Raw genomic sequence first — 15,390 nt, 5'->3', positions numbered from 1 at the left:
CATGTAAACACCACTTTGTGTGTTTCTCCATTAAGACCGATCCAAAGGTACAGGCTCTCAGAGAAAAGGGGCCATAAATCTCACTCAGCCTGATATGTGGCCAAGTCGCTCATGATTAAAAACAACGCTCTGAAAATGTCACGAGGCAGCCAGGAGTGGTAGAAGGTAGAGGCATGGCCAATACTGGGCATGATACATTTTAGGATTCAGTTTGCTTGGCCAAACAAATTTTGACTTCTGCAGCAAATATAAAAGAATACACTATGATAATAAAAAGACTTCTCCCATTCCTCTTCTCACTTATAAAATGTCATTTCAGTGTGGGTGATTACTTTAGTCAAATTCAGGGGTGTCAGTCTGTAAAGGCTACAAGGAAACCTGCCTCACACTGCGATAAAAAGCTACTCGGCCACCCCAAACTATTTCATTAATGGCTTCCATTGGCTCTCCTGAGTGTCCCGTTCTACTTTGAAGAGGTTTTTGCATCCAGATGAAATCAAATCACAGGAGGGTAGACACTGAACACAACAGTCACAACATGTTGCGTATCATTGGGTACAGTACAAAAGTGTGTGTACTGGCCCTGTTCTTGCTTTTTTCCTGTGTACTAAGAAGAGATCAGAACCAGTACCAGAGCTACTGTCTTTTCTGTATTCCACCAAAACATGTTACTGATATTACCCACAATGCAACTGGACAAAAATCTGGTCGTATATTTAAGTGTGTTATGCTAGGAGTGTAACCTTGGAACCAGACATATCTGTTGAGTCACACATCACATGTTTCACTGCTCTGATTGGTTACAGGTCTAATACAATTACATCCAGTCTGTAGGCCCATCCAGCGCAACACACCAGGTGTGTGAAACTCTGATCAAACTGTCAAACTAGGCAGCGCTGACAAGATAAGAATCATGTTGTTTTACAGCGTTACCAATTTCTACCCTCCAATGTTCTCAGAAACATATTTTAGTGAACTATTTGGCTTTTAAACGGACAAAGCACCGCCCCAACATGCATGTCCCTCAGTGTTACCTCGTTGCGTTTGCTTGAAGTCGAAAATTAACTCAGATATTTTAGACTTAGCAAGAATTAGCATTTAGTCTTGCAATGCCACGCTATTAGTGGCAGTTAATGTAGCCTCAAGCTCCCTTATTTTTAACTCTCCTTTTTCAAACTTGTAGTCTTCAGACTCAATAATGCTGACTCAAGTGACATCACTTGAGGAAGATTATCAGATTTTACAAAACTCACTCTGGAGACATGAAAGCCTTTGAGCAACTCTATCACATGAAGTAGTGCTACCCAGCAACTGTAAATAAACTCTGACGTGTCAAATCGGCGGAGTTGCTATTGTAGTATAAATGTCAGAACTTGTGCTCATGCAGCAACCTCACATAATCCTATACATTGCAGGTGCAATGTATATGGCATGTAACCATCAATTTATAATAATTACAGTCATTTTGACACATTACCACAATAGTAATATGGCGACAAGATCATTACTGGGATGACGAACAGCTCTAAACGAGAGATTTCACAGTGGGCAAATGTGTCTTTGTGAAAAAAACGAAAAGCTGCAGGATCACTTTAGGGCTCAAAGCATTTCCCTCTTCTACTGTACATCTAAACGAGCCAAAATGGTCACAGACTTAATTGTCAAACCAATGTTTGAGCAGAAACTGGAGGCTGATGAGTGAGTGAACAAATTTCAGTTTCTGGCAGGTCAGACAGCATCTGAGGCACTCGACTGCAGTTTCCAGACAGCACGTACACAAAATCCATATCACAAACATTTCAGCTCCAGAACAACTTCTTCCTCTTCTCTAAACCAAAACATCCTCACTTCAGCTGCTTGTTTCAGCAAAGATGACGAACGCAAACTTCCACCACACTCCCCAACTTTTCTGCACCCTTTGATGATTTATTGGGAAAAACAGAACGGGTCTTTTGGTGTGAGAGATGAGAGGAGAGCTGCGGGAGAAGTGATATGGGCACTGGTGTGATGCCTGTGTTGTTCAATGGACAGAGACCTTTCTGGTTAAAAGCTGCCTGCTGGGAGCTGCCGCTGAGTACATGTGCTAATCTGACAAACAGCTCAAACAAGCATAAACAACATTTATGAGTTCATAGTAGTTTACATGCAACCAGCATATCAGAGAGGCATTCTTTCCATAACGCAGAGCACAACCACAAAGGGAAACGACTCAAAATTGGCATAGCTTGTCACTATGGGAAGAGATTTGATTAGGACTGTTTTAGAAAAGTGAATCACGAATGCTAAGAAACAGATGGTATTGTGATGTGCAAAAGGTCACAGGTTCGCATCCCGACCTCTGCCTTTCTGTGCGGAGTTTGCATGTTCTCCCCGTGTCTGCGTGGGTTTTCTCCGGGTACTCCGGTTTCCTCCCACAGTCCAAAGACGTGCATGTGTTAGGTAAAATGATGAGTCTAAAAATTGCCCGTAGGTGTGAATGGTTGTCTGTCTCTGTACGTCTCTATGTGCCCTGTGATAGACTGGCGTCCTGTCCAGGGTGTACCCCGCCTCACGCCCGATGTCAGCTGGGATCGGCTCCAGCACCCCCGCGACCCCGACCCCGGGATAAGCAGTTGAAGATGAATGAATGAATGAATGAATGAGACTGTTTTTGGTATGCATTGCTCTATTCAGTCACACAGCATTGTGGAAGCACATGAGGTTTTCATAGAGATTCGATGCAGGGGATGCTGAGACGGAAGCAGGGGTTGTAAAAATGTAATGTGGTATATTGTGTAAGGAACCTTTTCCTTGGCCTCACTGATAATGCTGATAATGACAGTGAGTCCTTAAAAAATGCTTGGATAGTGGCAGAAAGTTGTGGTTTTATAGGAATAATATATAACTCACAGGGTAGCTAAGAGGTTATGTGCACTTAAAAATAATTTCAAATAAAAAACATTAAAACAGCCACTCTACGCTGCTTTTTACATCATATACAGACGGTTGTATTTCATAGAGAATTTGCTGGGTTGTGTCATGGTTTAAAAAAAAAAGATTGCTTCACATGGAAAAGGGTGATGAACTGTCAGTGCAAGAAGAGCTTAAAGGTTCCTGTTTCTTGCAGTTGTGAATGGAAGCAGTGAAAGGTCTCAGTCGGGGTCCAAAGTTTCAATTGCTCACAGCAATGGCACAACCTGACCCCACAGGTGCACAGAATGATGAAATGTAACTTTTTCAGCAATTGCAACAGCACTTGTAGTGCTGCAGCCCTGATCATGTGCTGAAAAGCATGAACCTTTTACAAGTTTCTTCTTTTGCAGTTGTCTGGACACACATTTTTAAAAACTTACAGAAGGACATAGAGTATAAGGCTCTCTTAAACTGTGCCGTCATGCTACGATGGGAGTTTGCTAACTTTTTCATTTCTTCACACATTTAGGTTCACATCCTTCAGGCTTGAACCTGGCTTGGTCTCAATTCAAAGTGTCACACCCAAAGATTAGGTTTATCATAAGCAGTCATCCCTTTACATGAAAACTAGCAGTAAGCTTGTTTGAATGGATAAAATCTGAGGAAATCTGTGTTTTTGTCTCTGTTTCAAGTGTGGATCGTCATCATCCTGCCCTAAAAGAAGGGGTACCCAGATTTGAGCTGGGGACTTGCTGGTCTGGGGTCAAATGCTCTACTACTGAGCTATGGCCCCTGAGATGACTCTCAAGCCTCACTATGGTCATATTATGAGTCAGCTCGTTGTGGTTGGGTTTGATCTCCCCTACTTGACTAAATTCAACATGACAAAGACAATTTGGGGCAGCAGGCTTTAGGAAGCCTGTAGGAAATTCAACCCCTCTTGTCGACCCGCATCTGCTCTACAAGAGTGAGTAAGGAAAAATCAAACCAGCTCCAGGGCGTTTTCCTGTAGCTGAGTGCTGCAAGTCCATGTAGAGGGTTGTAAAGGAAAGCAGACTCTCCTTATGGAGATCAATAAAGTGTTATTACTGTTACTACAAATGTGATGCCATGACAAAAACAAAAACATCTGCAACTGATCCGAGAAAATGCAAGGGAGACATCTCACACAAGATGTGATCATTAGGGAGTTTGCTGCTGGAGTGGAGTAAGTAATGTTTTCCCATTTCATGCACATGTTTCCACTGCTTTGTGCAGGCGGATGAAAGCATCTCAACACATATTAATAATGTATAATTCAAATCTTTGCCCAAAGATAAGGAGCAGCTTTTTCCTGGTAGCCAGACATTCGAAGCCAAGAACTTCAGACCGATATACCAACATGTGGTTTCTAAACATTTGCATGGGTAGCATAAAGGAAGTCTGGCGAGCAGTCGCTGCTCACTGTCAAATTAATTTGGCCTTAATGTTCAAAAAGGCTGAGGGAAACCATTTCATGAGAAAAAAAACAAACAATGAATCAAGCTGAGTATGCGAAAATGTTTTTGCTTTGATCAAAGCTGTGATTGTGAGCCAAAGTAAGTACTCTGAAAGTAATCATGTTTGTGGGAGGATGGGAATGTGGTGGGGGAGTGTTCTGGGATTTCCACTGAGCTTTGGAGCGGATTGTATCTTTTGGATCTGATGAAAAACAGGGAAGAAGGAGAGTAGGGGGATGAGAGACATCCTCTAGCTGTGGCCAAGAGGATGGATCTCTCTATAATAAAGCAGTCAACAGTGTCTCTGTCTCTCTGTCTCTCTCTCTCTCTCTCTCTCTCTCGGCGCACTCACACTGTCCGTCTGTACCATGCCCCCTGCTTTAGTACTTGGAAAACTTTTGGAAAAGAGTCAAATTTTATGACTAGATAGGAGTCTATATTACTTGTTATGTTGGACAATTTCGGCAGCATGTTCACATTTGTTTATTTCTTTGTGCTCATTTCTGAACAAGTGCACTTTTTAATAATGAAAACAATTAACATGCACTGTCGTACATGCACACAACAATGCTCCCATGTTGTTCAGATGTACATATTCACATGTCAGCCTGCGTTAGGTGTGCAAATACGTTTCCACATGTGGCTGCCAGCATGTGCCTGCACTTGCCTCTGAGTGCTTCCCTCACATGTGCTTTGAAGCAGACAAACTTCACAGGTGACCTCCCTGTGGAAGACAATGGAACAGATGGGTGCAGGAGCGAGAGAGGATGGGGGCCTCTGACAAAGGGACTAATGAAGAGGGTGGAGGAGATGAGGGTTTGTTCGCAGGTCCATTGGGACGGAGCCCGGAGACAAAGAGATGCTAAACACTCTTCAACCCTTTGAGGACTAATTGTGCTGAGACCAGGAGGCATTGCCCTTGGCCAATTTGACCCTCCTTTGACATGTCAGACACAACATAAACCGACCACAAATGTTCTCACCGACTAATGAGAGCGGCAGAGTGACACAGATTTTGAGTTGAGAACTATTTTTGCATTGCTGTGCATTTATAGTCACATTATTGAAACATTTTTAATTTGAATATACTGAAATACACCTGTGCTTATGCTAATTATAGTGAGGTATAATCATTATAAATGTGTCACAAATCAGTGATCAGTAATATAAAAGCTACACTATTATTCATTTTTCCTATTTGCGTCCTTTGTTTAAATCTTCTACAGATGTTTTTGTACAGAAATACTTTGTGAATTCGCCACATGTACTGTCTAAGTGGAACTACGGATGTGCAGTGAACTCTATGTTCAGGTGAAAGAATTGCACTTTAGCAGAACCGGTTCTGATGAAGAGTTATGTCTGTAAAATGTTGACTGACACCACAAGTTCCTCTTGATTGTTGTCCTTTCTCGGATAAAGGGAGACATTTGGAAAGGGGAGAGATATATTATATTTCTGTTGGATTTGCAATGCACCTTTGAGAAATTAAACATGAATTAGCAACTTCTTATACTCAGCATTTGAGACAGACACATCAAATAAACAAAGAGTAAATCAATGTGTTATATTAATGACTCAAGGGACGACTAATGAAGACCTCAAGCTCTGATTTGGATAATTAAACTAGTGTTCAAATGTTTTCACTTGGCCATACAAGTGCTTTGTGATATCTTCAGTGGTCATACGGTGAGAAACAAATACTGTGAGCATTTACTCTTCATCTGAAAGAAAGGTAAATCAACTCTGTCAGGTCTGCAATCAAATTTCCTGTTAATACTTCCTGTCTCTGCAAAGTGTCATCCCCAAGTTTATCACTCATAGTGGTGCCTTTGTGAACAGGATTTATTTCAACACTATAGGGTTGTTAGCGTTTAAATAAATAAGCTGTACATTGAGTCTGAGAAATCAGATGTGTACGAGGAGGCCATATGTCAGATAGTGACAGGCAGACACATATGTCTGCTTAATGTCCTTCTGCTGAGTGTCTGAGATGACACTAGAGTCAGCGCAAACAAACACTGGCTCCCTTCCCATGCTCCCTGTCACGGGGTTATGGCCGGACACCATTTGAGTCTATTTCTGCATGTCAGAAAGTGTAAATTACTTTGTTTCCCAATCAAGACCTCACTGCTCCTGTGTTGCTTTAAGTGTGACACAAGTGACCTGCAGAAGTGTTCTCAGCCCAGCTAAGGAAGTAATAAAGCAGTCTCTCCCTCTCTCCCTCTCTCTCTCTCTCTGAGTAGTAGCATAGGAATATTGCTGGTAGCACATTCCCACTGGTGCTGAGTGGAGACTTTTACCACTCAAAGCACTTCACACTTCATTACCAAAACATTGTCTTCACCATTTAACAGTACCAGCTATTGCAATAATTAGCTATAATAAGCCCTGGCTGCTATTATGATAGTATGAGTATTTTTATGACTAATATTCCCAGTGACTGTGAACTGAACCCCCACTCCTCATCATTTTAAAGACCCACCCTAGGCACTCCCTCTACGAGCAAGAGCATGATTAAGAGTTGACATAACTAATAGCCTCTCCACTAACTCAGGTAGAGGAGTGGAGGAAGGCAGTTCAGAGTCTCATGAGGGCCGGTGGGTTTAAAAGTGCTTTCAGCTTTGTTAATGATGAGCTTGCTATCCCAACATCCTCACTGCTGAGTGCGTACTCAACTCTGAAGCTGCTTTGAGAGGTGTGATGCACAGTTGGAGTGGTTGAGGATAATATCATGTGAGCGGTATGAGCTCGCGGAGCTGTTCGTTCACCCTGCTTAAAGTTGCTCCAGGCCGCTACACTCAGTATCGCTGCATGTTCGGACTTCATCCTGCTCGACTCAAAACGCTTACAACTTGCTCCAAAAGGAGAAAGGGCTGCGTATTTATCAGCGTGAGGGAGGGGACTCCGTTCATCTGCATCCACTGTTGCACTGCAGGAAGACAGAGACGTTAGTTACATACCGTAACTCGGGTCTATGAGTATAGTGACAGTCGAATGAAGTCTATATAAAACATAACAGGCTCATGGTGTGAGCAGTACCAGAGTGAAATTGGAGCGGAAGATTCAGGCAGAGCTCCAGCTTTAAAGAAACCTACTCTGTGATCCATCCAAAATGTTCCTGCTCATTCCCACCACTCCCTTGTGCGCCACTCATATGCTCTGCTGTGGATCGTTGTAATAGGAGAGGTAAGTAGATCTATGAGGGCCACCATGACGTAAACACACCCGTTCTTTCTCCTTTGTCCCTACACTGGCAAAGCATTGTGATTCCTTGCCATGAATATCATGAATTCATCCTGTTAAGTCCTCTGGAACCATAGTGCTTTGCTAACAAAGCCACACATAACGGGATGCATCAGCGCAAATCAAACACGTAACTGGGCTTTTTAATTTTGTTGAATCAGAGCTAAATAAATCTTCAGCTCTCGTTCAGTGTTTGCTGAGAGGATAAGCCTGTCACGACGATGGATAGCGTCACGGCCCTGCAGAGGTGGAAAGAGAAGAAGAGAGTCCTAAAAAAATGTCATCACCTCTTCCTGAAGCCAAATATAGAGAGAAACAAAGGCACAAAGAGAAAATTTAACCTCATCAGTTGAGAAATCACGGCTTGTTTCTTGGCAATTCTATTGCCTGTAATAATAAAACTCGGTGAGGAATGTTTTTTTTTTTTTTTACATTAATTCTGCTCAGCAGTTTTGTCATTTGTAGAACCAGTTTTACAGAAGAAGGTGGAAGGGAAGGGGGAGAGTACTTCAATGTGCTGTGTGTTTTTAAATGGTGTGGTCCTAGCAAGGGTGCAGGAAGTAGAGAAGAGACCATTGCCCCACAACATACTGTACTGTATGTATATTCCCTAATAAAGTTGTTTAACAAGATTACAAAAAGGTGACAGAACCAGAACACTTGGTATTCCAACGTGGTAGGGCTGGTTGGTTTCTGTGAAGCCAGGAAGTCTGCTGTGTACTTGACAGTAACTAGGAGTCATGGACAACACCATGCAAAGACCAGCACAGGTTCAAGGCCCTGCAGTGTCCAAGGCTATCAACAACTCTAGCAGGGATGACTTTGCCTAGCACTACAGCATTGTGACAATTAGACTGCACAACGATGAAAATAAATAAAGCTGCATTTCTTTGACAAACAGCTAAACTTGTCACCAAACAGTTCATAAACAAAAATGTAGTCCCGGGCATTGTCCCATATAATGTAAATTAAGGGTAAAAACAGTTATAAGAAAGTAATGACCTTTGCCGAGATTCTAAGAACTTCCCTGAAAGGGAAAGGCAGACGAAGGAGACGGACACAGCCCACGAGAGATGGGTCAACCATCAGACAGGACCAATCAGCAGATGCACACTGCCACTGTTATCAACTCTGTGATTCTTCAGATATCTAAGCCCTTAAATTGCACGGCATCACCTGCTCACCGCTGAAGTGAGAGATTGAAGAGGTAGTTCTGTACCAAAGAGAGTTACAGAGAGGGGGCAGATGAGAATGATAAGTATCAGTGCCTGCTATCAGACCTAGCTGCATGTGGTTCCAACCTAAACCTGGTAGTTTATCTATAATTGACAATCACAGCCTTTGGAAGTCGCCCAAACCCACTATGGGAGCCCATGAAGGGGAGGGAAGTCCACTTCTGAACATTTAAATCTGAGATGGAGATTTTACAAAGAAAACAAATGCTGAAAGACTACTTACATACACTGTACATACACTGAGACATGAGTCGCGAACGTGCTTACGAGAGCTAATGTCTTAATTGTGTTTTTAAAATGTCTGGTGAGACAATCATGTTGACATGTCAGTCAGTCAGTATGCACACTTATGTTATGTGGTGTATTGTTAGTGCGTCACTGTGCCTCTCCACTTCTATGGTGACTTTTATATGGCCTTGGCTGGCAGCAGGGAGCCTCTTCAGTGGCAGGCCACTAAGCCAAATTGATTAGATGAAGGCCCTCCTCTTCGAAGGTGACACGCACACGCATGCACACACGCACACACGCACACACACACACACACACACACACAATCTCTTAATGGTCTACGAGCAGCCCTGTCACTGCAGAGCTTCAAGGACCAAGGGAGCTGCAATTCAAAGACCACAGGATCCGGTCAGTGGGGGAATGGACAATACACCACCACACACTGGTCTTGGGAGGTCGAAGCGCTGAAAATTGAGTTTGTCTTGGGCTGGGGTTTAAATTTGTAAAAGTGACAAGTTGTCTGTGGATATTTTGGTCTGATCTTTTCATCGGCAGGGGGTCAATCTTGGAAGTATCATTTTAATCACTGTGATCTTCTGTTAATGCCTGTGTAGTTTTAACCTCTGTCAATAGCACTTGAGTTTCCACTATTTTCTGTGCAATTTTCCAGTCCAATTGCCATTGAGCCTAAAAAACCCCAAGAGTGAAGGAACAATCAAATAAAAGAAATCTATGAGGGTCAAGCTCAAGGAAGACAGCCGATGGTAGAATCAATGCCAAAAACACTGCTTCTGTGATCTGCTGAATACCTCATTCAGACATAAAGACATGATGTCATCAGTAGTCAGCAGTCTATGTTCAATGCTGTAGAATCTATTTTAGTGTCTGAAATACTTAAGTACAGACTTAAGGCACCACTTACTTGTAACTTTCTGAAAATATCAATTCAGGCCATGTTTACCAGCTGTGAGGAGTTGACAAAGGAGCTCCTGTAGGGTTTGAACTTTTCTATCTACCTCTCTTTTTTGCATTCCAACTATTTCTCTGACTTTTTGTGTGTACAACAAAGTCCATCACCATGAATGTCTTCCAGGAGAGACTGGACCACTATCTTGATAACTTCCAGTGTGGCCATTCAGAACAGCTATCCTTGTGACCTCAGCACTGTGTACATTATGCAACATGATTTGAACATTCACATACTCGATTGAGTGATTACCACAAACACACCAGAGTCTTCTTCATTTGTTCCATTCTGTTTGTCCAGGGGAAAAAAGCAGGCCATCAGTGGACTTGGTCACTTGGCACAGCTACCCTCTGATGCTTTAAGTCCATTCATTTCAGCCTTAAAGACTTATTAAAACAACAAGGATTTGTTGCACCATTTCTTTCACCCAGGAGCCTATGTCCATACTTGATAGACTTATAGACCTAATTTAAACACAGGAAAACGTTGTCTGACAGTAATGTAAAGTCAACTGTTGTTTAAATTTAAGGACCCCTGTACAATTCTAGTGACAAAAGAACAAAACATTCAATTGCAAAGTTACAAGAACAATTAAGGTCCAGTGTTAGTTCAGAGTTTTTCAAATGTTCTCTTACTAATGAAATATTAGAATTTAGTGCAGAGTAGAAGCAGAGGCAGCTTTGGCACCCGTATAATTACGTGAAAATGACATTCATTATTGTAATTTACATCTCATCTCCAATCTAATTATTAGTTATTAGTTTGACCTGCACAGCATACCGTATGTTAGCATGGAAATCTAAAATGGGCTCCCAAGACGGAGGGAGGGTTGGAGGAAAGAAAGAAAGCCAGAGGGAGGGTTAGGGATTTGGGAGTTGCAGGAGGGGAAAAAACAATCAATATGGCTCTAAAAGATGATGATTTTAAATAGCCGTAATTCTCTGCCTCACAGCACAGCTACCAAGGGCACCACTGCAACACTTTGATGTCTGATATGCAATACTGCTGCCAGTAATTTGCTCATCTGCATCCCTGGAGGGGCCATTGTATGTCCGTCTTGTTCATCTGCCGGAGTAGGTATTGCCACTGCCAATCAGTATGTCTGTTAGTCTGTCAGGCTTTCTCTCCATCTCTTAACATTTGTATTCACTAAACACATATAAAGTACAACTTCTGAAATACTTTCAGCTTGGAGTGGAATTAGGAACTCGTCAGTGGGGAAGAGTCAAACAATGAACAAATGTATCCTGTAAACAATGCATTCTCACTTGTATATTGTAGGTAATACTGCACTTAAATTATCACAAAACAAAACATTGGCCTTACCTGCCTGATCAGCCATAGGTCCAACCCCCTGTCCCTTTATCCTAATTATCTTCTTCACTGTTATTATCTCTGAAAGATTGTTATAGACATACCCATCACTGTGAGAGACGCAGTGTGCAGGAAGCAATCAGTTCTTCTGTGTTGTTGCAATCTCGCCATTATATTTCTTGAATGCAAAACGTACAATTTACGGGGCACGCAAGGGACACACTTAGCAGTGTGTGTTTGCGTGGGTGGGTAGGACAAAGTTTTGAAAGATAGCCATTGTGAATGAAACTACGTGTGCCGATATTCTTGCAACTATGAAAAAGTTCAAGGAAGAATATAAGCTTAAGATCAAATAATTTTAATGCATTGCTTTATTCATTATTTAATTAATTACCTAGCGTCAACTTTTATTTGCCTTAATGATATCACCCATAGGTTTGTTGAAGATCCAAATCAAGCTCAGCTCAGGTGGCTCCAAGTGTCGCCATCTTGGCAGTGCCTGACGAAGCCTAACTACCAGCTAATTCGAAAATGGGCAAAGAGTTAGATGGAGCTGAGGTGGGCTCAATGAGGCCTACAGTTTCCTATGATGGCATCCACCTGTCACTCAAAGTGTCATGCCCCTCATCAAGCACAACCTTAAACCTAAATCACATTAAGGGTGGTATGTTAAAACATTTCACCCTCCGTGCAGTTGTCCTGATGGGGGAAATTAGCTTAAGAGACCAAACTTTTTTTTGTACCACGCTGTAAATCAGACTTTACACACGGCTGTAAAGTTTGGTATTTTAACATGGAGGTCTGTGGGGATTGACTGCTTTGGAGTCAGCCTCAAGTGGCCATTTTGGGGGATCTGCAGTTTTTGAAACTTCAACATTGGCTGAACAATGGAGGTTGCAGCTTGTTCAGGATAATCAGATTGGAGCAATTTCCTAAAATGATCCAACTCACTAGCCCTTCACTATGAACTCTACCTCAGTATGAAGTCCCATTCAAAGCTGTCGAGGGCAGCAGGAGGGTATCGATAAGCACACTCTCTATGCCCCAACATGAACACATTTGCGGTAATATAAACATTAATAAACACTCCAATGCAATTTCATTCAAAAGCAACTGGACTTGGTTATTTTTCTAGGAAGATGTTTCACCTCTCATCCAAGAGACTTCATCAGTTCATGTACGCATGAACCAGTCCCAGCCTGGTCAGATGGGTACATGAACTGATGAAGCCTCTTGGATGAGAGGTGAAACGTCTTCCTAGACAAATAACCAAGTCCAGTTGCTTTTGACTGAAATTGCTTTGGGGATAACGATGACATAGGCAAATGAGAACATTCACAGGCTGATAGATAAACACCTTGTTTGCTCAGCTAAGTTACAGTATATTACGGTGCTACTGTAAATCCTAAACAATCATGTGCTTTAACAGAGACGGTGCATTCTCTAGCTGATTGATTCATGCATATGAGTACAAGACAAACCAATACATTCAGCAACAGATAAAGTGGTGGTTCCTTTTTAAACCCACCATGATAATGCAGTGTTATTATGATGCATTTATAGGTTCACGTTCATGACCAAACTTATATTTACCAAGTAGCAAGACCAAACATGTATGATGTGTCCATTATCTGGCACTGACGCACCCCCTTACGTATAGACCTGCTCCTTTTGAGGGTCCAGATATTATTTTGAAAAGCTCATTATTCATTTTTTAAAATATTTTATTATTATGTAATATTTAGTGTTTAATAAATACTTTTTCAATGTAGTTCAGAGTCTTTAGTCAACATCGCACAAACAAGACCACCACTTTGTCTGTGTGAACGGTGAAAGTCACCAACATATCTCTGAAATTAAGTCCACGCTTCAAATGTAGGATTGTTTGAAGCAAGCTGACAGCAGGTCAGATAGCTTCAAACAAACCTGCCTCTCAAACGGTGCAAGTACCCGATTGCTCCATTCTCTGGAACAATTTCCATAAATCTCCACAGCCTAACAGGCAGGTTGAGAGAAGCTTATGTCATGGCAGGGTGAAGTAAAGTCTACTGTTCATTTATGTGCATGTGTGTGTGTGTGAGTCCATGCCCGTATGCGAGTTCTGGTTTGAACGTCTTAGATGTCCTTTGAAGTTTAAGACAGCTCTGCATCAGCTCAATGGTTCCACTTCATGGGATGTGAATATGTGGACATGAGCAACATCTGAGTCACTGACTTGTGTGCCGTTTTCTGACGGTGTGTGCGACGAGTGAGTGTGAGCAAGCCCACCTTGCTTTGGCATGTGTGCTCTTGCTCATGCATGGCTGAGTATCCAACTGTGTCTCAATTCCTTCTGTTGTCTCGGTTTCTACCTGTCTGTCTAACTGAGTACACTGCCATTCCCTGGACACACTGTGCAGTCTTGACAGACACTCCAGTCCACACAATACTCCTGTAGCATGTAAAAGAGACGATGGCAAGTTTGTTGTCGAGTAGGAGTAGTTTACTTTGTTGCATTTTGGTATTGTTTCAGTCACGTCCCCCTTTGCAGCTAAACAAACCAAAGCTCATGTATTTGTTACCAGTAATGTCTCTGTCTTTTATACCACATTCTGAGAGAGAGATTTAAAAAATAATACAACTGTACCTAAGCTTGATCATATTGTATGGGTTAATTAAGCTTCTCTGGCCTTCCATTAACACAAAATAATTGCTGAATATGTGCATCTTCAGTAACTTAGCTTGTACATGTCAGCTTTCATGTCTCTGACCTTTTAAGCTTTTCATTTCAAATTCCTGCTGGTGGCATAGATTAACTAACCTAGCGCTGGATGGTTCGTAACACAGAACCCTCTGAGAAACTCTTTGGAAAAGGGCAGGCAAATATCTGGCAGGTGATTTGATGAACCCTCTATCTATCAAACATCTTTTCCATTGAGAAAACCCTTATTGCCGCTCTGTCCTCTTCTTTCAATGATGAAAGACTCTGCAGCATGTATGCTAACCTCTTTAGGATGTGCCATTGTTGTTTTGAACAGTCGCCCAGCGCACACACCTGAACCACGCCCAAGTCTGCCGGTAGCTCCTCACAGGACGCTGATCACAAACACATTACTTGAACCCTGACGAGATAGATTTGTGTGATCTTGTGATATCACCAGAATCCAACTGTTGTGCAAGGTAACAGATTAACTGCTCATTCTTTCAAAAGAAGAGTACAGGCCTTTTTTTCTTTTATAGCTGTGTAATAGCAGTATATTAAAAGCTTGGTCATGGAGATGATTATTTCATGGATCATTGTGTGATGCGCACCATTAATATAATTTATACAACATGTAATGATTTGTTTAAAGGGCACAGTAACAAACTATTAGCTGTGAAGTCATTTCATGAGATTTTCATTGGACTCACTGGATCGCAGAGCAGATGGGGTGACCTCGATCTCACTGTTAGTTTGGTAGGGCTGAAAGGCCGACGCTGAACTCATGTCACTGGCAAAGGGTTCAGGACTCTGCGTACCGGTGGAGCTGGCACTGGTACCGTCACCTCCATTGTGAGGATCCTGCTCTTCGTATACTGCTACAAGCTGGAGAGAGAGGGCAAAACATGCGTTCGTTTATTAGTGTGTGTCTGGGGGGTGACAGAGAGAAATGTTACTGAAATGTACATACATATGTAGTAAATATGGGTTTGTATGTTAGATATGTGACCATACATGTGTGTCCACGTTTTCTAATTGCACATTCAGGTAGTCTACCTCAGCCCAAATCACTCAATCAAGTCTTGTAGCAACTCTCTCTGTCTCTCTCTCCAGTCTAATCTTGCAACATCTGCAGCCATGTAGCGCGGGATGTTCCGGGTTGCCAGGTTTGGCTCCCACAGCGAGCAGCTGCTCCATTCCCACAAAGGTGAAATGTTGCCACATTTGCCAGACAAGTCAGAGAGAACACCCCACAGCATCCCATAATTATCAGAGGTGAAAAAACACAACTCATCACTACAGCCAACTCACCCACTGAACAAGAGAGGAAGAGAGAGAGCAGCATGGATTGTG

The 15,390-nt window shown here is 42.2% G+C and overlaps 1 protein-coding gene across 3 annotated transcripts in view; it reads right to left on the bottom strand.

Moving 5' to 3' along the window:
• LOC310963228 (partitioning defective 3 homolog) overlaps positions 1–15,390 on the bottom strand; it is a 365,271-nt gene that overhangs the window by 237,393 nt on the left and 112,488 nt on the right. For all 3 annotated transcript variants that reach the window (XM_083935934.1, XM_083935936.1, XM_083935935.1), the window contains exon 3: positions 14,748–14,922. In XM_083935934.1, coding sequence (XP_083792060.1) covers positions 14,748–14,922 — 175 coding nt within the window. The remainder of the gene's footprint in view (positions 1–14,747; positions 14,923–15,390) is intronic.

This window comes from Echiichthys vipera (genome assembly GCF_963691815.1).
Source record: "Echiichthys vipera genome assembly, chromosome: 21".
NCBI lineage: Eukaryota > Metazoa > Chordata > Actinopteri > Perciformes > Trachinidae > Echiichthys > Echiichthys vipera.
Note: the sequence above shows the minus strand (reverse complement) of the source record. Positions and strands in the feature narration are given on the sequence as shown.